The sequence below is a fragment of the Grammomys surdaster genome, unplaced genomic scaffold, assembly GCF_004785775.1.
Source record: "Grammomys surdaster isolate TR1022 unplaced genomic scaffold, NIH_TR_1.0 140, whole genome shotgun sequence".
NCBI classification, from domain to species: domain Eukaryota; kingdom Metazoa; phylum Chordata; class Mammalia; order Rodentia; family Muridae; genus Grammomys; species Grammomys surdaster.
This window is the reverse complement of record NW_021604598.1, coordinates 1,394,689-1,415,479: the sequence shown is the minus strand read 5'-3', so window position 1 is coordinate 1,415,479 and position 20,791 is coordinate 1,394,689. Positions and strand designations below refer to the sequence as shown.

The window sequence follows — 20,791 nt, the reverse complement described above, 5'->3', positions numbered from 1 at the left end:
AGCTTGGAGGTAAGCACCTCTACCTCCTGAGCCAACTTGCTGGTCTACATAGTCATATTTTATATTTGATATGAAAACATATAATGTCTTAGCAAATTGGAGAATACATAGTTGTATAGGTTCTGGAAAAGAATGTTTATATATATCTCAGAAAACGGTGATTGATGTGGCAGGGACTTCTTTTGGAGTGTAACCAGGAAAGCCCATTTTAGGCTTCACAGAGTCTTTATTTGCCAGGAACTTAAATGGGCCACTTTACCAACACCTAATGTCTTAGCCAGTTTTCAGTCGACAGTGTATTATTGTTCACTGTTGTCATGATGGTGACGTAACAGAAAGTCTGTACTCTTAAATGGTTATCTCCTTATCTCTCCTAAATCTTAATCACTGGCAGCCTCTGTTTTATTGTGGTTTAATTCATGACTATATTTTTTTCAGATTCCAAGTGTATAATGCAAAGGTTTTGTTTTTGTTGCCTAAATGTATGTCTGTGTACCAGGTACATGTCTGTGGCCCAAGAAGGTCAGAAGAGGACATCAGGTCCTCTGGGACTGGACTTCCAATTAGGAGCCTCCATGTGGCTGCTAGAAACTGATATCAGGTCCTCTGGAAGAGCAGCCAGTGTAGCATAATTGAAGCCAGATTCAATTTTGTTTGAAAGCAGTGTAGTTTGAAAGTGAAATGTCCCCAAATGTGTTTGGACATGTGCTTTCTCCCAGCTGGTGGCACTGTTTTTTGAAGGCTGTGGGTAGGGGTTAGTCTTTGAAGGTTGTACCTGCCAACACTTTTGGTCCACCTCTCTACTTCTGATCTGCCAAGATAAGAACAGTCTCTATCACAAAAGCTCCTGCTCTAGCGTAACCACTCCAGCCACCATGTCTTTCCTGCCATCATAGATTTTTACCTCTCAATTCATTACCTCAAACTTTTCCTCTTTAAAATATTGCTTCTGTCAGGCATTTTGACAATACTACAGAGCACACATAACCATAACTTAATGTGTATGTGTGTGTGCACACACATTGTGTATGTACAAGTACATACAGACACACACACACACACCCCTGAATCAGATGAATGTGTTAGATCCCCTGGAAGCTGGGATTACTGGGTGATGTGAGCTAATTAACTACTTGGGTTCTGGCAATTACAAGTCCTTTACAAGAACAGTAAGTACCTGTTGAGCCATCTCTAGCTTTTTCTACACTTACTGGCCACTTGTATTTTTCAGGAAAGTGTAAGTTCCTTTCATGTTTGTTTTGTCATTCTGTGTGTGTGTGTGTGTGTGTGTGTGTGTGTATGAGACAGAAAGAGGGAGGGAGGGGGAGGGAGGAGAGAGAGAGAAAGAGGGTGTGTGGGGGGAAAGGGTCTCATGTATTTCAGACTATCCTCAAATTTGGTATGTGGTCAAGGATGAACAAGAACTTTCAGACCTGCCTCTGTTCCCAACGTCCTGTAGTTCTCAGGGAGTGTTTGATGTTGAGGATTGAACCTGGAACTTCATGCATGCTAGGCAAGAACATTTTAGAGCTACATGGACATTTTCAGATAAGTATATAATGTACCTTGCTTATTATTGTACACACCTTTACCTTGTGTTGTCTTTTTATCTCCTGCCCCTAAAGCCCCCATCTTCTCTACTTCCATGTCTTTAAAAAATTTTTTTTTCTGTACATGAGAGAAAATACAGTTATTTGGCACTCTAGATCTGGCTTATTTTGCTTAGTAAGCTTTTTTGGTTCCAACACTTTCTTTATGACTGAATAAAACTTCATTCTGTATGTCATATGTTTTTCATTTTATTATCATATGTGTGTGTGTCCCATGTGTATGGCTGCCCAAAGGGCCTAGAAGAGGTTATTGGATCTCCTAGAGCTATAGTTACAGGTTGTGAGCCACCACCTCACAGTGGTGCTGTGAACCAAAGCTGGTTTTCTGAAGAGCAATCTTGGCTGCTAAGTCATCTCAGTCCTTTTTTGTTTTCTCTGTGTAGCCCTGGCTGTCCTGGAACTTCCTCTGTAGACCAGGTTAGCCTTGAACTCAGAGATCAGTCTGCTTCTGCCTCCTAAGTGGTGTGATTAAAGGTGGTCACACCAACTGTGCTACTTGAGTACTGTTAGCATGGGTTTGCAGGTAGCACGTGTGCTGCATGAATTTATGTGCATCCCGTAAGTGCAGGTCTCTGAAGAGGCTTACAAGAAAGCATAAGACACTGGCGATGGTGTTACAGGTAGTTGTGAACTGCCTGATGTGGATCCTGGGATTGGAACCCAGGTCCTCTGCAAGAGCAGTAAGTGATATTAACTGTTGCACCATCTCTCCAGTCTCCACTGGCTAATGTGTAATATACACTGATATGACAAAGGCTATAGACTGATGAGAAATCCCCTCTCAGCTTTGTCAAAGGACAATTCCTTGAATTCCAGAACACAACTGGATTGACCACCTTCATTTGGATGGTCTGCTTAATGTAACAGTTTGAGTTCTCGGGCGTAGCTGGACAGGAACAATGTCACAGCCTACCTTCTGTATACTGTGACGGAACCCTGGCTGCCAATATTGTGTATTGATGAAATTAAGATTTGCAGCAGCCAAGAACTCAAGAAACAACAAAAACCTCTAAGGAGCTTAGTGATTGTTGGGAGAGGAGTCATTTTCCTCAGTGGGGTATTTACCTGTAATTTGTCTATGCTTCAGGAATTAGCCCCCACCTATGCTCATGAGACAGTTCCATTGTTTTGGGCATTCACATGCACAAACATGTGAAGGGACTTGTTGGAAAGGAGTTCAGTGATACTGAGAGATAAAAGTTATGTGTTGTGAAAGTGACCAAAATACATTATACATGTAGGAGATTGTCAAAAGGTGGGGATAGAGAGACTGCTCAGTGGTTAAGAACTGTTGATCTTGCAGAGGATCTGGACCAAGTTCCTAGCACCTACCTGGTAGTTCACAATCAGTGCCCCCAACTCCTTTTAACTTCCACAGGCACCAGGCATTTATCTGACACACATATACATACATATATCATACATACATACATACGTTCACACAAACATCAGAGGTTTGTGGTTTGAATGAGAATGACCCTTATAGGCACATACTTGGTTCCTACTTAATAGTGCTGTTTTGGGGAAGGATCAGGGGGCCATGGAGGAGGTGTGTGATTGTGAGGTTTCCAAAGCCCATGCAAGGCCCATGTATGCTTTCAAGTTGGGAATCAGTTGTAAATGTAGCTGCTCTAGCACCATGCCATGCCTGCCTGCTGCCATGCTCCCAATCATGATGGTCATGGATACCCTTTCTGAAACTGTAAGCAAGCCCTCAACCAAATGCTTTTTAGGTTGTCTTGGTCACTACTGTGACCAAGTATCTCTTCACAACCATAGAACAGTAAGATAGAATTATTTGTGGTCACTCTTACGCAGATCTACAATGAGAAAGAGCAAGGGGAGCAAAAAAGTACAAAATGTGGAGGGAAAGAAAGAACACTGGAAAATTTAATGTTGGAGTCAAATCTTGTACTTAAAGAGATGAAAAGTTTAAAGAAAGGCCTGATATGAAATGGAATAAAGGGAGTGGTTCTCTTGGGGTAAGACTCCACCAAGCCAGTTGTCCAGCTTGTAAATAGGAAATGCTTAAGGAATTTTCTAAAGCAAAGGAAAACTTATTCAACAAAAGAAACCATCAAGAAATCAAAGCTTATGCAAGTGTAATTCAAGGAGTGGGGCAGGTTCCCCAGCCCAGTCAAACAGGACCAGCCAAGTGGTTCTAGATTTAGAGTCTTGAAGGGGTTGAATCTTCCTGTCTGGTAAGGAAAGCTGGGGAGGCCAAGGGTTTGACACAGGAGTCCATATATGGCAGCTCAAGAAAGGCCATTGTGTGAAGCTGAGTAAGTGAAGCTTGGATTGTGTTAGAGACCTCAGGATTTTGCAGATGCCAGAGCCATAGGATATCTGTTAAGAGCAACACAGAATGGAACCAGCTCAAAGAGGTGTGTTGATGTCACCAAAGCTACAAGGATTGGGAGATCTAAAGAATCATCCATCTAAGCTCTTTGGCATAGGACATTGAGCGTTGGGATTAGAGTTTGATCTTCCAGGTTTCAGTCTTGCTTTGGTTAGTATTTCCCCACTATGCCACCTTTTCTCTCCTTGGAATGGTAATGTATGTTCTATGCCATTGTATGGTGGAAAAATTTTGCCTTTTGATCTTACAGGAGACAGCCATGAGACTGTAAGGTCTACGGGTGCTTTTGAGGTTGGATTACATGCATTTTTGCATTATAAGACAGCTATACGCCTTTGGGGGTTAGGGTGTGGAATGTGGTGGTTTGAATAAAAATGACTGCCGTAGGTTCATACATTTGAACACTCGGTCTTTCGTTGGTGGAGCTGTTTAGGGAAGGATTAGGAGGAATTGTCTTGTTAGAGGAGGTGTCTCATTTGAAGGTAGGCTTTGAGGTTTCAAAATCCTGTGCCAGGCTTAGCCTTCATGCCTTGTGGTTGTCTTAATATGTAAGCTTTCAGCTGCTGGTTCAGTGCCATACTTGCCACCGTGCTCCCTGCCATGTTGGTTATATATTCAACCACTGAAACTGTAAGCAAAGCCTAGAAATAAACACTTTCTTTTAAGACGTTCCTTGGTCATGGTGTTTCTTCACAGCAATAGAAAGGTAACTTAAGATAAAAACACAGACTTGATTGATTGAGACGGGGTCTGGCCTGGAACTCACTATTTAGACTAGGATGGTCTCTAACTGTATGCTGTGATTAAAGTTATTACCACATCCAGCTAAATATTTAAAAAAACAAAATAAAATCTGTTAACTCCAGCATCAGGGGACCTGAAGTCTCTTCTGGCATACATGTAATGCACAGGGTTAGCGCAGGCCTTTCATCTTTGTCTCATACAAAATAAAAACTCGTATGCAGGGGCAGCATACACCTTTTACTCCCAGCACTCGGAGGCAGAGGCAGGTGGGTCTCTGGTTTAAAGAACAAATTCCAGGACAGCTAGGGCTACACAGAGAAACCCTGTCTCAAGACAAAACCCAAAAATCTTTGAAAACAAAGGATAAGCTAAGAAGCCAAAACAGGGTAAAGGAGTTACAGAGGAAGATCAGTTTGGAAGCTGTCACTGTACTACTGGTTAGTCACAAGGTGGCCTGACAAAGCTGTGATTCAAGGAAGCACAGAAGCCTAAACAGATAGCATTATGCTGTTCATGCAGATACTGTCAGAGACTGCATAAATGAAATGTTCATGGCAGGAGCTAAGAAGCTTCACAAGAATGAGCCACACAACGTAGCTATTCCCACCTTTTTAATGGGTGCTGGGGATTCCAGGCCCTCATTCTTTCAGAGCAAGTAAGTATTCATACCCATTGTGCTTTCCCCAGTGCCTATTAATTATTTTTTGTTTAGTTAGATGCTTTATTAACTCCATGCATGGGCACCTCCCAAAAATAAGTGTTCAAAAAGTATTACTAGAAAAAAAATCTGAAGACAATCCTGCATAGTGGAGATTGCCTGGCATCAACGATATGTAAGAACCCGAACTCATGGAATGACATAATTCATATTCAAAGAAAAAAATCCCCACAGTTTCAGACAAAAAACAAAACCATAGCATGGGAAAAATATATGGGAAAAAAGCCAAGAATTTTTTTAAGGCAGTAAGGCTAAAGGCTCAGCTAGTCATGGGAACTTGATTTTGCAGAGGAACTAAGTTGGGTTCCTTGCACCCATGTCAGGGTGCTCACAATTTCCTCTAATGCTTCTCTAGGAGAGCATATGCTCTCTTCTAGACTACATATGCACTCGTGTGCACACACACACGACACAAATTAAGAACTTTATAAAGGAGGAAAAGCCAAATATAATTCGCCAAGAAAAAAATGTCATGAGTTGACTTGGTGGATAAAGATATTTTCTGCCAAGCCTGAAGATTTTAGTTAAATCCCTGGAATTTAACTAAGTGGTAAAGGAGAGAACTGACTGCCTGCCACAGGCAAGCTTGGAGTGGGGCGCGCGCGCGCACACCCACACACACACACGAAATAGATAAATTAACAAATACTAAAAAAAAATATTACTCCTAGCAAACCAATCTTAACAGCTTGAATCTTGGTCTGACCCAGTGATTTGCAAAGTCTTAGCAAACAGGCAAACTCCTAATCGTTCTGGACTTCACCTCAAATGGCCAGTCTCTGGAGGACAAGTGGCATTGTAAGATCAACTGTCTCAAGATAATAAGCAGCCTTCTTACTATCTTCTCAAATATAATCCTACTCAGCTAGCCCAGACAACTTTCAATCGCTATAAAAGGATCCCCCTTCCCCGGGATCCGGGTGGGGTGGCGATTCTCTTTTGCTCGCTCTGATAATTTACTTACTTTCGGTTCAGTGTATGCTTCTTAAAAAGAAATTGTATCTCTTTATCCATTTGTGTGTGTGTGTATGCATGTGTGTGGTCAGAGGACGAGTTGGTTCTCTCCCTTTACCATGTGGGGCCTGGTGATTGAGTTCAGATTGCCAAAGCTGGCAGCAAGCATCTTTATCTGCTGAGCCATCTCTCTCTTCCTCCCCCGACCCTAGACTTGGAGAGAGAGGAGGGAGAGTGGGGAGATACGTAGTTGGAGTATATAGGTGGTTTTAAGTTGCCCAATGAAGATGCTGCTAAGCAAACTCAGGTCATCCAGAACACCGGAAAGAACTCTTAACCGCTGACTTAGGTCACCAGCAACCTCCGGTGTCTTTCATATTAATTCTGGTCTGGACTCTAGTGCACTGGGCCCACCCTGACAGGACAGAAAGCCCAATGTCTCAACTGTTGGAAGAGGCAGTGTCCAAGGTAAGCCGCAATCTAAAAGTCAGAACGAATAAACAGGATTCAGTTTATTTCATGGATTCCCAGGCTCACCAGTGAAGCTAAGCAACTCAAAAGCTGAGTGTGCAAAGCACCTACAAGAACACGTCTTCTAACCTCCCTGTCCTCCTCTGGCACCGGACCTGCCACTCAAGTCCGGGTAGTGGATGGTCCCCACCCACAGCCAGGTCCACCCTCGTAACTGTGACCTTAACCTTGTGGGCCTGTTTCTGCCCCTCTTCCTTACTGTCAGTCTACTGAGGGTCAACTGCACCTTCATGGGAAGAACTTCAAGTTTCTTGTCAGCCTTCAAAAATACCCGAGCCGGAGCCGGAACCGGTCCGGCAGCTGTCATTCCGGAGGCGGAAGTGCTCTCTGTCACTGCCTTCCGTCTCTTCCCGCGCGGACTACGGGATTTGTGGTCCCTCTGCTCCTCAGAGGTGGTGGCCTGCAGGTTGCCTGGGTAAGACCGGCTCGGCACCTCCGTCAAGGCGGCGGCGCCCTCCGGCTGTATGGGCGATCACGACCAGATCTGTTTATTTTTATATTTTTAAATTTAATTTTATTTTTAATTTCTGAAAGGGAAAGACTTTGCACTGTTGGTTTTTGGTCTTAAGTCCTCTTGAGCAGTTGGAAGATCGGAAGTGTTCATGTGGTTGAGGTGAGCGCCTTTTCGGATTAAGGCAGTTGTGAAAGCAGGGAACCGAACGGAACCCGGGTCCTTTGCTAGAGCAGTGCGAACACTCCACTGAGCCCACAGCAGCCTCAGCAGCACTTCTCTTAAAATAAGAAAAAGGCGTTATTATTGGACGCGGTGGAGCGCACTTGTCACCTCAGCAGGAGAAAGGCAGGGGTAGGAGGATCAGGAGTTTGAGGCTAGCCTGGGTGCCATTACAAAATTTTGTCTCAACAATGTTACTAATAAGTAGTATGAATAAAACTAAAGTTCTCCACATTCTTCTCAAAATACACCTTATTTTAAACGATTGTTTTATTATGTGTATAGGTAGGTGTTTTTTTTTTTTTTTCTGTATATATATCTTTCCACCACATTCATGCTTGGTGCCTGTGGAGGCTAGAAGAGGGCATTGGATCCTCTGGAACTGGCGATACAGATGGTTGTGAGCCTCCACGTGCATCCTGGGAACTGAATTCAGGTTTTCTGGAGGACCAGTGCTCTTAACCGCTGAGCTATCTCTCCAGCCTCTCCCCACCTCCAAGTGTATGTTCTTGTTTCCTATTGACCCATACAAGGAGATACATTTATTATTACAATTTGATTAGTATGTAGAAGTAGAGGAAAATATTGTTTTCTTTCTTTGAATGGAAGTAGTGAAAACTAGGAAAAGGACTGTTTAAACTGACAGCAAAAATGTGAGTAGGAGGGGCTGGAGAGGTGGTTTGGTTATTAAGAGCAGTTACTGTTCTTGCATAGAGCTTGGGTTTGGTTCCCAGAATCCACATGGTCTGTACAGTCATTCCTAACTCCAGTTCAGGGGCTCTAACAGCCTCCTGCGAATTCTTGGGGTGCCAGACTCATAGATAGATAGATAGATAGATAGATAGATAGATAGATAGATAGATAGATAATCTCCAGGCAAAACAGTCATATACATAAAATAACAAATTTAAAACACACACACACACACACAGAAGGAAAATAGAGAAGATGAAAATTTTCTGGAATTGGCAAGTTGTGTTTATGGAGAGAGACAGGCAAATGAACTAGGGATTACTCTTAATTTGATACTTGAATCATTTTCTATATGAGGGGAAAGAGGGAAAATTATTCAGTCTGTAACTAAGAGAAGCAATAAGTGATATTCAAATGATGTAAATCAGGAGAAAACAACAAAGCAAGAATGTTTGAATTTTCCATACATAGGAAATTTAGGAATTAGAATCCTTAACTGGGCATCAAGAATAAGCTTACTGTAAGTACCAGTAACAAGAAATATTTTAACAAAGCCTTGTTTTGTATAGAGATGTGTGATATTTTTCTTTATATTTTTGTTTTCTGTCAAGAAGAGTTCCTAGAGGGTGTTGGTGCATTTATTTTGAAGGGCACAGGTTTTTTTGTTTAAACAGTTGTTTTTGGTGTATGTGTGTGTGGGTGCTTGAGAAGGCCTAAAGACAACCTTAAATCTCCTGGAGCAGAGTTACAGGCAACTGTGACCTACCTGAAGAACGGAAGCTGGGTCCTGCATAAGAGCAGTCTGCTCTTTAACTGTGGAATGTCTCCTGCCCCTGAAGATATATACTTTTGTTTAATTTTATTGTTTTGAGACAGGATACCATTATTGGCCTGGCTCACTATATAAATGAGCTTGGCTTCAAACTTATAGTGACTTGTTTGCTCTTGTCTCTCAAGTGTTGCGATTATAGGTATATGCTACCACACAGGGCTTGAAGGAGAGAGTTTTAAAGTAGTTGTCTATGAACTCATAAATCCGAAGTTGAGACAATCTGTTGAGAGAACATTCAGCACTGATGACTGCTGGATAATTGGTCGAGCATTTTATGCCCTGTGCTCTGTCTTTGCTAATGAATGAAAAGAACAGCCTTTCATTAAGCCCCTTTACACATGGTGCTCAGCAGAGCTGTCTGTATAGTTGACACATTACCATTATTCACTCAATTAATCTTAAGGGACAAGGGACATTCTAGGTAGTCAAATATTCTAGGGTAGGAAAATGTCAAGGGACTGAGGGCAGACAAGCCCCTGCCTAAGCTGAGGTAGAATATATCAGGACCCAAGTTTTGACTCCATTCTTTCAGTTTCATGCCAAGCTTGGATGTTGTTTCCATGTCCCAGGCAGCTGCCTTTGTCAGGCCCAGGGTCTTTGAGATCCTCTGTTCTAGGAAAGCCTCATAGTTAGCCAATTATTTGTTTTTTAGGGGGTAAATAGCGGGCCAGTAGTGACAGCTTTTTGTATTAGAGTTCCTGACCAGCCTCATCACATGGTCCAGAGTTCCCGAAGGCATTAACAAAGCTTGCTAATGCTCCTGTAATAAGGAACTGCCCCACCCACCCTTCCTTCTTACCCCTTCCCTCCTTCTCATACATTTTCAACTTGCTACAATCACTTTAATGTTGCAAATGGGCATGGTATGAGTGCTTAAATGTCTGAATGTTCCCTCCAGGCTGTTCCCGTGCACCATGGCACAGAGAGATATCTGGTCTGCCAGAGCCACATCTTTCTTAGGGCATTTCATCCAGACTTTTCAATGCAGGATCGGAGTGCTTGTAGCAAACACAAAAGTTGAGCCTCAGGGCTATGGCTGGTCTCTGGAAAGGCCTGACAAGGGTGCAGAAGCCTCTTTTCAGAGTCTCTCATGCTTTTCTGACTTCCTTCCACAGAATCCAAGGAGGCTGAAACTAATTCTCCCAGGGCCAGAACCTGCTTCTCTGAGCCAAGGGAAGGTTCTCAGCTGTGCTGTCCTCCACAACTTGCTATACATGTAAATAACACCCCGGAAGGCCATTGGTTACTAGCAACCTGTTATCTGGAATGTGCTTTAGAAAGATCTATCTGGAAATCCTTCATGGTATACTTTAAAATACTTTTTTTTGGAAATAAACCCTAGTTTTTCTTTACAGAAAGTCTGAGAGGCATTAGCAAATTTAAAAAAAATCTAATTTTTCACATTATAAAGATTCCTTTGTTACCAGTCCACTCAAGGACTCTAGTGGCTCCTGAGAGTCAAATGCATGGAAATCTTGGTACAAGCACAAAGTCTCCACCAGCTGGTCCTCTACAAGTTCTATGGAAATTGTCGCTCCTACCCTTCCTTCTTTCCTCCCTTCCTCCTTCCTCCCTTCCTCCCTTCCTCCTTTCCTTCTTCCCTCCCTCCCTCCTTCCCTCTCTCTTCCTTCTTTTCTATTTTCTCCCTTTCTAGTTAAGCTAGGGTTACAGGTGCCTGCCATTATGGTTGGTCCTCCTAAGCCCTTGAGGGTCTCACTATTTAGCCCTGACTGGTTTGCAACTTTCTGTGTAGTGTAGACTGTGCTGACCTTAAACTTAGAGAGATGTGCCTGCTTCTACCTCCAGAGTGCTGGGACTAAAAGTGTGTACTGCTATGTCATGGTCCTCTCAGTGGGGTGCTGTGGTTACGTGTTCCAGAGCAGATAGAGGCGGGCACCCTTATCAATTCTGAGATTCACTGGGTTTGAGCTCACTCAGTCTGACCAGTTCTTCTATCTATTGATATGATCTACTTGCCCCACAGTATCCCACAGCTCTGGCATCTCCAACATCTTAGGAGTCTCCAAAGTAATCCAGGCTTCACCTGCACAGCTTCATGCAATGGATTCTCTGGGCCTTCACGCAGGGGCATTCCTGACATACTCCTAGCCTCAGCAGGACATATCCTTAGCCACTGAGTGATTCTATAATTCCTTTCTCTAATTCCTTGACTCTAAAACTGGGACCATGTGGCCAAAGCTACCAAGTTCTGCTGCTTGCTGGGGCTGGAACATGACCTCCTCATTCAAATACATTTTCACCAGCTTTCTGTTTTTGATTATTTTCTTCACTGCCTAAGCTTGGCTGTTCTGGAAGTTGATCTGTAGACCAGGCTGACATCAAACTCAGAGATCCGCCTGCTTCTGGAGTTCTATGATTAAAGGTGTGTGCCACCATGCCTGGTATCTTAGTTAGGGTTTTATTGTGAAGGGACACCATGACCATGGCAATTCTTATAAAGGAAAACATTTAATTGGGATTGGCTTACAGTTCAGGGGTTTGGTCAATTATGGTCATAGCAGGAAGCATGGTGGTTCAAAGGTAGACGTGGTGTAGAGGTAGCTGAGAATTCTACATCCAGATACACAGGCAGCAGGAAGAGAAAGTGACACAGTTCCTCCAATAAAGCTGCACCTACGCCAGCCACACTTCTTAACAGTGCCACTCCCTGTGAGCCCAAGTGAGCCATTTTCTTTCAAACCACTACACCCACCTCTAAGCCTCTCTTTTTCCCTTCCTTCCTTCCTTCCTTCCTTCCTTCCTTCCTTCCTTCCTTCCTTCCTTCCTTCCTTTCTTTCTTTCTTTCTTTCTTTCTTTCTTTCTTTCTCTTTCCTTTAACAAATTTATTTATTTATTTTATGTATACGAGTGTTCTATCTACATGTACACCTACTTGCTAGAAGGAGCATTAGATCCCATTACAGATGGTTGTGAGCCACCCTGTGGTTGCTGGGGATTGAACTCAGGACCTCTGGAAGAGCAGTCAGTGCTCTTCACTGCTGAGCCATCTCTCCAGCCTCTAAGCTTTTCTTTATTTCATTTTCACAAGTTGGAAACGTAGCTGGTTGGGGGTCTGGCTTTGAGATCACCCCTCCCTTTACTTCAGTTAGCACTGGGCTTTTCTGTAATCCGGTTAAAATTCCTGGTATTCCTTTTTTCCACAAACTGTACATTTTGTATTTTCCCTTGCCCCCTTTTCAATATAGATCTACATAAGACTGGCCACTAATAACCATAGGACACAGTCAACATTAGACTGTCTGGAAATCTCTTTTGCCAACGCTGTTAATTCTTAACTCTTCAATTTAGCCTCAGTTAGATATTTTTGGTCAAGGGCAGAAAACAGCCACATTCTTGATCAAAATATCACAAGGATGGTCACTAGGCCACTTACTGATATCCTTGCCCTCTGAAGCCTCCTGAACCATGTCCCCACCCCAGCTCAAATCACCGTCGGCACCACTGTCTTCCATGCTCCTACTCAGTTGGTTCATTAAGCCACTAAGATTCTTTCCTTGAGAAAGTATCTTGTGTAAACCTGAGCTCTAGATATAAAATAGTCTTACGTCACCTTTTTTGTACAGCTAAGATTACAGCAGACATTACAATTTTTTAAAAAATTGAGACAGTTTCTGTGGCCCTTGAACTTACTACATTGACCAGCCTGGCATCAAATTTGCATTTCTCTTGCTTTTGAATGCCATGTGTTTAGAGTACAAGTGTGAGCCACCATGCCCAGTTCCCTGCTTTGTTTAAATATTACCAAGCAACATAGTTACCATAGCAACATTGCTTTATTAGACTCACATTTTTCCTATCAGACTTTAAGGTTGAATCCAGTATGATGCCTTGGGAATAAAACAGAGTGGGAGTGAGATGGGTCAGTGGGTAAGGACATTTGCTGCTTATCCAAACAACTTGAATTCCATTCCCAGTGCTAACTGTAATAAGAACAAATAATGGAAAGAAAAGGATGAGAGGGCAGAACTGATCATTGATAAAAGTCCAGTGTAGTTGGAAGCACAATGAGTGTGTGTGTCTGTGTCTATGTGCACGCACACGTGTGTGCATGCATGTGTGTGCACGCGTGCGTATGTGTGAGTGTGCGTGTGCACTAGCATAGGTGTATGCATGCCACAGTATGAGAGGAGGGTAGAAGACAACGTACAGAAGTCTCATCTCCTTCTCTAGTGTGGGTCTTGGGTATCCGAATTCTGGGCATGAGGTTTTGAAGCGAGCACTTTAACCTCCTGAGCCATTGCCCTCAGTGTATTTATTTTGAAAATAGCTGTTAATACCACTACCATTTTTGTCTCCCTTTAATTTTTTATTTCTTTACCTTTTCTGCTCAAGTTGAAATTTGGTTCTTGTTTGTTAAATTTCAGAATGGGAAAATGCTTTTAAAAACCAAAGATTTAATATAACAACCGGGTTTGCTGAGAGGAAATATTTCCTATGAGTTACAAATGGTAAGTTTAACAAAGGAACTCTTTCTTTCTGTGTATTGTCCTTGAGCTACAGTGTCAGCTCCCAGCATTCTTTTCTTTTCAAATTTGTTTTCCTTTTGCTTGTTCTAAGACCGGGTTTCACTGTGTAGCCCTAGCTAGGCTGGAACTTGTTATGTAAATAAGATTGGCCTTGAACTCAGAGCTCTGCCTCTGTGGTTCCATCTTTAATCCCAAGTGCTGGGATTAATGATGTAAATCACTAGGGTATTTTTAATATTTTGTTTATTCACAGAAGACTAAGAATTGCATTATAGAAAATTGAGACATGAAAAGTTACCTTAAAATAAAATTCATACACGATAGAATGATATCTCTGAAGAGGTCCTGTATATAGAGGTTATCTAAAGGTAGCATGAGTTTTATTAGTATTTTTCCAAAAGATGCAATAATTGGATCAACAGAGATTGGGATTACTCTCAAAATTACCTTAGTATTTTAGTAATTATGCTATCCTCAACTTTTCTGGTACTGATAGCCTAATTTATTTTGTAAGTGCTGTAGCAAATGATAGGGAAGATGCAGGTGCCTTACTCCAAGAATGCATTCATGCCTCATTAGCAAATTTTCTTTTTAGACTTTGATTTTATATGTATGAGTGTTTTGCCTACATGTATAAATATGGTATTTATACCATATACACGCCTGCTGCCCACAGAAGTCAGAAGAGAAGGGTGGTTCCCTGGAACTGAGCCACATTATGGGTACTGGGAACTAAACCTAGGACCTCTGCAAGAACAATAAGTGCTCTTAACTGATAAGCCATCTCTTGCTCACATATTTATCAGGTTGTGTTGTAGTTATGAATATCTAGTGCATAGAGAAATAGGCTGAGAAGGGCTCTGTGTGCAAGTTATGGAAGTAGACCTTCATGTGTAAGAGGTCCCCAAAAGTCATACGATTAATTATACAAGGTCCTCAGAATGAGTAGGGGTAGAGATGTCTTAGTATCACTCTGTATCACTGAGCTCTGAGATAAAATATTTGAGACCTCAGACTTCTTTACAGGCATGGGTGTCACTTTTGCATTTTCTAGTGAGCATAGGTGATGTCGCTTTGCTCAAACTAGCATGCATGTGATGGTTTAGGACTCAGTGACCTTTGAGGATGTGGCTGTATACTTTGCCAAAGAAGAATGGAGCTTACTGGGTGCGTTTCAGAGAAACCTCTACAGAGATGTGATGCTAGAGAACTACCAGAACGTGGCTATCCTAGGTAAGACTGCCATTATCTCCTGTAGCCTATTAAAGAAGAAAAACACATATTTTTCAAGATCGATGTTATTAACTCTGAATATATTAGGAAATAATGGAGCCATTGTCATTGCCCTAGCACATTTTAATCTGTTATTGGCAGCTGTCAATAAATGTGGCCTTAGAATCAATAATGTCACTCCCCCTCCCTTAGAAATGCATAACCTTATACTCTATCTTTGACATACTGAATCAGAAGAATCTCCACCTGCGTTCCTATTACCTGTTTTTACAATTCTTACATGAGACTGGCCACAAGCTCGAGGTCAGCCTGAGCTATAAGCCTCTGCTGCACAGCAGGACCATGTCTTAACACAATCAAAACAAACAAAAACTAGACAACTATTGGTGTAGTCACTCCCCATGAGACTGAAGATCTTTCTCCATCTCTGTTGCATGCAATTTGAATAAAAATCTTGATATCTATGGGGTTTTTTGTTTGTTTGTTTGTTTGTTTTGAGATGGTGTTTTTCTGTGTAGCCCTGGCTATCCTGGAACTCCCTCTGTAGACCAGGCTGGCCTCGAACTCAGAGATCCTCCTGCCTCTGCTTCCTGAGTGCTAGAGTAAAAGGTGTGCACCACTTCTACCTGGCTAATACAGGTATTATATTATATTATATTATATTATATTATATTATATTATATTATATTATATTATATTATATTAATTTATATTATCTACTAAGGCATACACCACCACTGTCTGACTTTAATCCATGTTTAAGCTTGACTATAATATTAAGAGTCAAAGACCAAATGATTAATAATTGCATTATATTTGCAATATAATAATAGTTTGAACTATTTAAAGTGAATTCTCGGAGCTGGAGAGATGGCTTAATGGTTAAGGGCACTTGCTATTCTTGCATAGGACCCAGGTTCAATGTCTAATATCTACATGGCAACTCACAACCATCTGTAACTCCAACTTCAGAGGACCTGGTACCCTCTTCTGGCTTCCTTGGGCATCTGCACACATATGATGCATATATACATACATGTAGGCAAACTTTCTTACACATAAAGTAAAAATAAATCTTTATAAAAAAGATTCTAGGGCCTCATGATGTAACGGTATTTGTAGAGTGATTGCCTAACATGCGCAAAGCCCTGGGTTCAATCCCCAGTACCGAATGAATGAAATTAAGCATGGTGTTACATGCCTACAATTACGGTTCTTAAGAGATGGAGATAGGGATCATATGTTCAAGGTCATCCTAGGCTACATAGTGAGTTCAAATCCAGCCTTGACTACCTGAGGCCCTATCTAAAAAGGGATAGATTCTCATGTTTTATTAGAAATGTAATTTCTCTTTCATGGGAACGTTTGTCATCTCTTCTGTGAGCTTCTGTCACTGATACATATTTTTCTGTGTATAGGAGTTCAGCTTGTCAAACCCAGCCTGGTCTCTTGGTTGGAGGAAGTAAATTCGTTGACTGTAGTGCAAGAAGGCATTGTCCAGGGTGAGTATGAGTTAAAATCATCTCTTTTTGAAAAGTTCCAAATGTTTTTAAGTATGAGGAAGCTTTTTTGAAAAAATATTTTTCTTTTTTTTTAATTTTACCGCGACGAGTGTTCCACCTATGTGTATATTTGTATACCATGTGTATGCTGTGTCATGCAGTGCTGATGGAGCCCTGGGACTGGAGTTACAGAGAGTTTTGAACTACCATGTGGGTTCTCAACATTGGGCCCAGGTTTTGTGGTTTTTAACTGCTAAGCCATCTATTGAACCTCAGGAAAGTTTGTGTATATATATATATACGTGTGTGTGTGTGTATACCCATATATATATTACAAAAGTATATATATATATATATGTATATGTATATGTATATGTATATATATATGTAAACTACAAAAAAGAATCACAAACTTAAAGTGTGTGTGTATATATATATATATATATATATATATGAGAACACATTTTATTTTGACCAAATCCATTAGAATGCCATCCATTAGAAAACTTTTTAAAAAAGACTCGCTTGAAGGTTGATGAGATGACTCAGCCGGTAAAGAAACTTTCCTCCAGACCCAACTGTCTAAGTTTGATCCCTTGAACCTACATGGTGCAAGCCTATATATGTGTGTGAACACACACACACACACACACACACACACACACACAAATACATACATGAAAAAACAAAAAGGCCAACGTGAATATTATTAAAAATTTTCTGTGTATGGGTGTTTTGCCTGCAAGTCAGTCTATACAGTTTATGTGCTTGCTGCCTGCAGAGGCCAGAACTGAGGGCATCAGATCCTTTGGAATTGAAGTTTCAGATAATTGAGAGCTACTGTGTGGCTGCTGGGAATTGAAACTTATAGGTCTTCAGAAAAAGTAACAAGTCCTTGTAACTAACCACTGACCCATCGTCTCTCCAGCCCCATATCCAGACTTTCTTATGATGTCAACAGTGATCTGCTCTTTTACACTTTGAGTTTCTGATTCTTTTTTTTTTTTTGTAGTTGTACACTGCTTTCTTTCCCAAATTATATTATTTTTGTTTACCATCTCATGTAGTTTTGACCAAAATAAATAAATAAATAAACAAATAAACAAATACTTAGTTTGGGGCCACTGAGATGGCTTAGTAGGTAGAGGTAGGCTTTCTTTCAATCCTATTGATTTACATTTGATTCCTGGAACTCACATAGGTAGAAGTAGAATATCAACTCTAGAAGGTTTTTTCCTAGCCTTTATGCTTGTGTCATGCCATGCATGCATGTTCACACACACAAAATAAATAAATATAAAAAGAAAAAAATTGTTAATTTTATTTTGACCCCAGATCCATATGACTGCCAAATTATAGAGTTATGTAATTGAGTTCAATTATATAATCAATCTGTTTGATTCTATCTTTACATTATTAGCTTAGCATGTTTAATATCAGAACAAATACTTAACATCTTATTTTCTTGTATAAATATTTGTATGTGTAGTTTTAAATGTTTTATTTCAGAATGGAAAGTGGACCTTGAGACAAAAGAGACAGAACTTCAGCTGGATAGTTTTTGGTCAGATATATCAAAGGAGATACAACGGAGAAGATTAACAAAGGTATTTCTTAGTTTCCAAAGTCAGAGACTCTTTGACTTTGTGATATTTCTATGTGTGAACAAAAGAACAAAAGATGTTTAAGAGAAGTAGCCTGTTTTTCTTGACCGGTTTTCTAGCATGAAGCATTGTGATTCAGAATTACCCCAAGAACATCCTCCTAAGTCTGAAAATTCTTTAATACTCATTCATCTCTATCTCAATAGGCTGGAAGCTACAATGGAGGGGAGCTCTATGACTCTAAAATGGGCAGAAAATTCTTCAGTGAACACCCATGCCTTCAGACACACATGGATATTCAAAATACAGAGAAGATTTCTGAATATAATTGGTACAGAAAAGACCTACTTCCTTCAGCCAAGAAAGCCTCTATTGATGAGAAACTTTCAGTGTTGACTCAATGTGAAGAAGCCTTTTCCCTGAAGCCAAGCATTGCTTACCAGAGGACGTGCATTCTGGACAATTCCTTTGAATGCAGTGATTGTGGAAAAGCCTTTATTAATCAGTTGCTACTTCAGGCACATTGCAGAGCTCACAGTAAAGAAAATTCTTATGAATTGGAGCAAAGTAAGAAAGCTTTTACTCAATCTACAAATTATTCTGCTTTAGAGAAACACTATGAAGGTAAAGAATGTGGAAAAGCCTTCACTGTACACTCAGGTCTTACTACACATGTACAAAGTCATAACAGGCAGAAGTCTTATGAGTGTACAGAGTGTGGGAAAGTGTTTGGTAAATGCTCAGGGCTGATTGAACATGTGAGAAGTCATATAGGAGAGAAACCTTTTAAATGTAGCCAATGTGAAAAGGCTTTTGCTTCTTCATCTTATCTTACTGCACATTTGAGAACTCATACTGGAGAGAAGCCCTTTGAGTGTACAGTATGTGCAAAAGCATTTACACGCTCCTCCTACCTTCGAATTCACATGCGAACTCATACTGGAGAGAAACCCTATGACTGTAAGGAGTGTGGGAAAACCTTTGCTGTGCGCTCATGCCTTAATAAACATTCACGAACACACACTGGGGAGAAGCCTTATGATTGTAAGGAATGTGAGAAGGCTTTTACTAGCTTTTATCAGCTAACTGAACATATGAAAATCCACACTGGTGAGAAACCCTTTGAATGTCAGGTGTGTGCAAAATCATTTAGGAATTCCTCATGCCTTAAGAAGCACTTCCAAGTTCACACTGGAATAAAACCATACCAATGTAAGGACTGTGGGAAAGCCTTCAGTGGACGAACTAGCTTTACCACTCATGTGTTGACTCACACTGGGGAGAAACCTTATGAGTGTAAGGAATGTGGGAGAGCCTTTAGTACATCCTCAGGCCTTATTGAACACATAAGAAGTCACACAGGAGAGAAACCCTTCGAATGTTATCAGTGTGGAAAGGCCTTTGCATCTTCCTCATACCTTACTGCGCATTTGAGAACTCACACTGGAGAGAGGCCATTTGAGTGTACAATGTGTGGTAAAGCATTTACACGGTCCTCCTATCTTTGTAGACACATGAAAACTCACACTGGAGAGAAGCCCTGTGTATGTAAAAATTGTGAGAAAGCATTCAGTGGGTGCTCATGCCTCAGCAGGCATATAAGAACACACACTGGAGAGAAGCCCAATCTGTGTTAGCACTGTGGAAGAGCATTCATCAGCTTTTCTTAACTTACTGAACTCATTCATATTGGTGAGAAGCCTTTTGAATGTCAGATATGTACATGATCCTTTAGAAATCCTACACGCCTTAAGTTGTGCTTCTGAATGCACACTGGACTAAAACCATATCAATTTAAGGACTATGGAAAGGACTTAAGTGTCCACACTGGCTCTAATATACGTGTACTGACTCACAGTGGGGAAAAGCCATAAGAATGCATTGAATGTGAGAATGCCTTCACTCCTTCCTCACCTTTCACAGCTAAGAAGTCACACAGGAGAGAAGCCTTTTGAATGTCACCAGTGTGGAAAGCCTTTGTTTCCTCCTCATCTCTTAATGTACATTTGAGAACTCACACTGGAGAGAAGCCCTTTGTGTGTACAGGATGTCACAAAGCCCCTACTTCTGTAGTCACATGAGAGTGCATGCTGGAGAGCCATCCTATGTATATAAGAACTCTGGGAAATCCTTTACTGAACGCTTAGCCCTTATTAAACACTGCAGAAAACATACTGTAGAAAAATCCTGTGAAAGCTTCTACTGTTTACACTTGAACAGCTCTACACTCTAAATGGAAATAATATGAGAAAGGCATCACTTATTCTTCTGATCATATGGGACATAAATAATCACAGAGTGGAACTCTGATTAAAGAATGAGAAAGTTCATTAAGAAGTATGCACATTCCCATATTCACATTATCACGCTCGGCACAGGTAGTCAGCTGTCCTAGAAGTGCTTAACAGATGTACTGTTCTTTCTGATTATGGGTCCCAGTGCTCACGTCAGTCCACTCATAACATCTGAAACTCCAGCTCTAGGGAGATCTGATGTTTCTGGCCTCTGTGGATACTTGTACTCATATGTCCTTATGGTACTATGCACATACCTCATACTCAGACATACACATAATTTAACATAAATCATAAAAATTTATGAGGGCTTCACAATCAAGATGCTCCATGAAGGTAGTGAAATACAAAAAGTCAGCTCACAATCTGACAAATAGACCACACAATGTAACATGGAAACATCATTATTTCCTTAGGTTTTGCTAAGTATGTGAACAATTACAATAAAGCAAAATACTATTGATATGTGATATGTGTAGCAGTTATATGTCTGCTAAGTAATTTAGTGTTCAATGGTCTCAAAATAGAGAATGACTTTATGAAAAGAAATACTAGAG

The 20,791-nt window shown here is 40.9% G+C and overlaps 1 protein-coding gene across 1 annotated transcript; it reads left to right on the top strand.

The window, feature by feature from the left end:
• The first annotated feature begins 7,395 nt into the window (after positions 1–7,395).
• LOC114618136 (zinc finger protein 26-like) lies at positions 7,396–20,704 on the top strand. Its single transcript, XM_028763793.1, has 7 exons — positions 7,396–7,529; positions 10,230–10,417; positions 13,500–13,583; positions 14,708–14,834; positions 16,253–16,336; positions 17,846–17,943; positions 18,147–20,704. The coding sequence occupies exons 3-7, from the start codon at positions 13,581–13,583 to the stop codon at positions 19,575–19,577; spliced, it is 1,743 nt and encodes a 580-aa protein (XP_028619626.1). The 5' UTR covers positions 7,396–7,529; positions 10,230–10,417; positions 13,500–13,580; the 3' UTR covers positions 19,578–20,704.
• Positions 20,705–20,791: the final 87 nt, after the last annotated feature.

What these genes read in the sequence shown, in the direction of transcription:
- LOC114618136 (XM_028763793.1), top strand. An exon ending in CCAGAACGTGGCTATCCTAG is followed by an intron (nt 14,835 to 16,252) that starts GTAAGACTGCCA and finishes TTCTGTGTATAG; the next exon opens with GAGTTCAGCTTGTCAAACCC. An exon ending in GCAAGAAGGCATTGTCCAGG is followed by an intron (nt 16,337 to 17,845) that starts GTGAGTATGAGT and finishes GTTTTATTTCAG; the next exon opens with AATGGAAAGTGGACCTTGAG.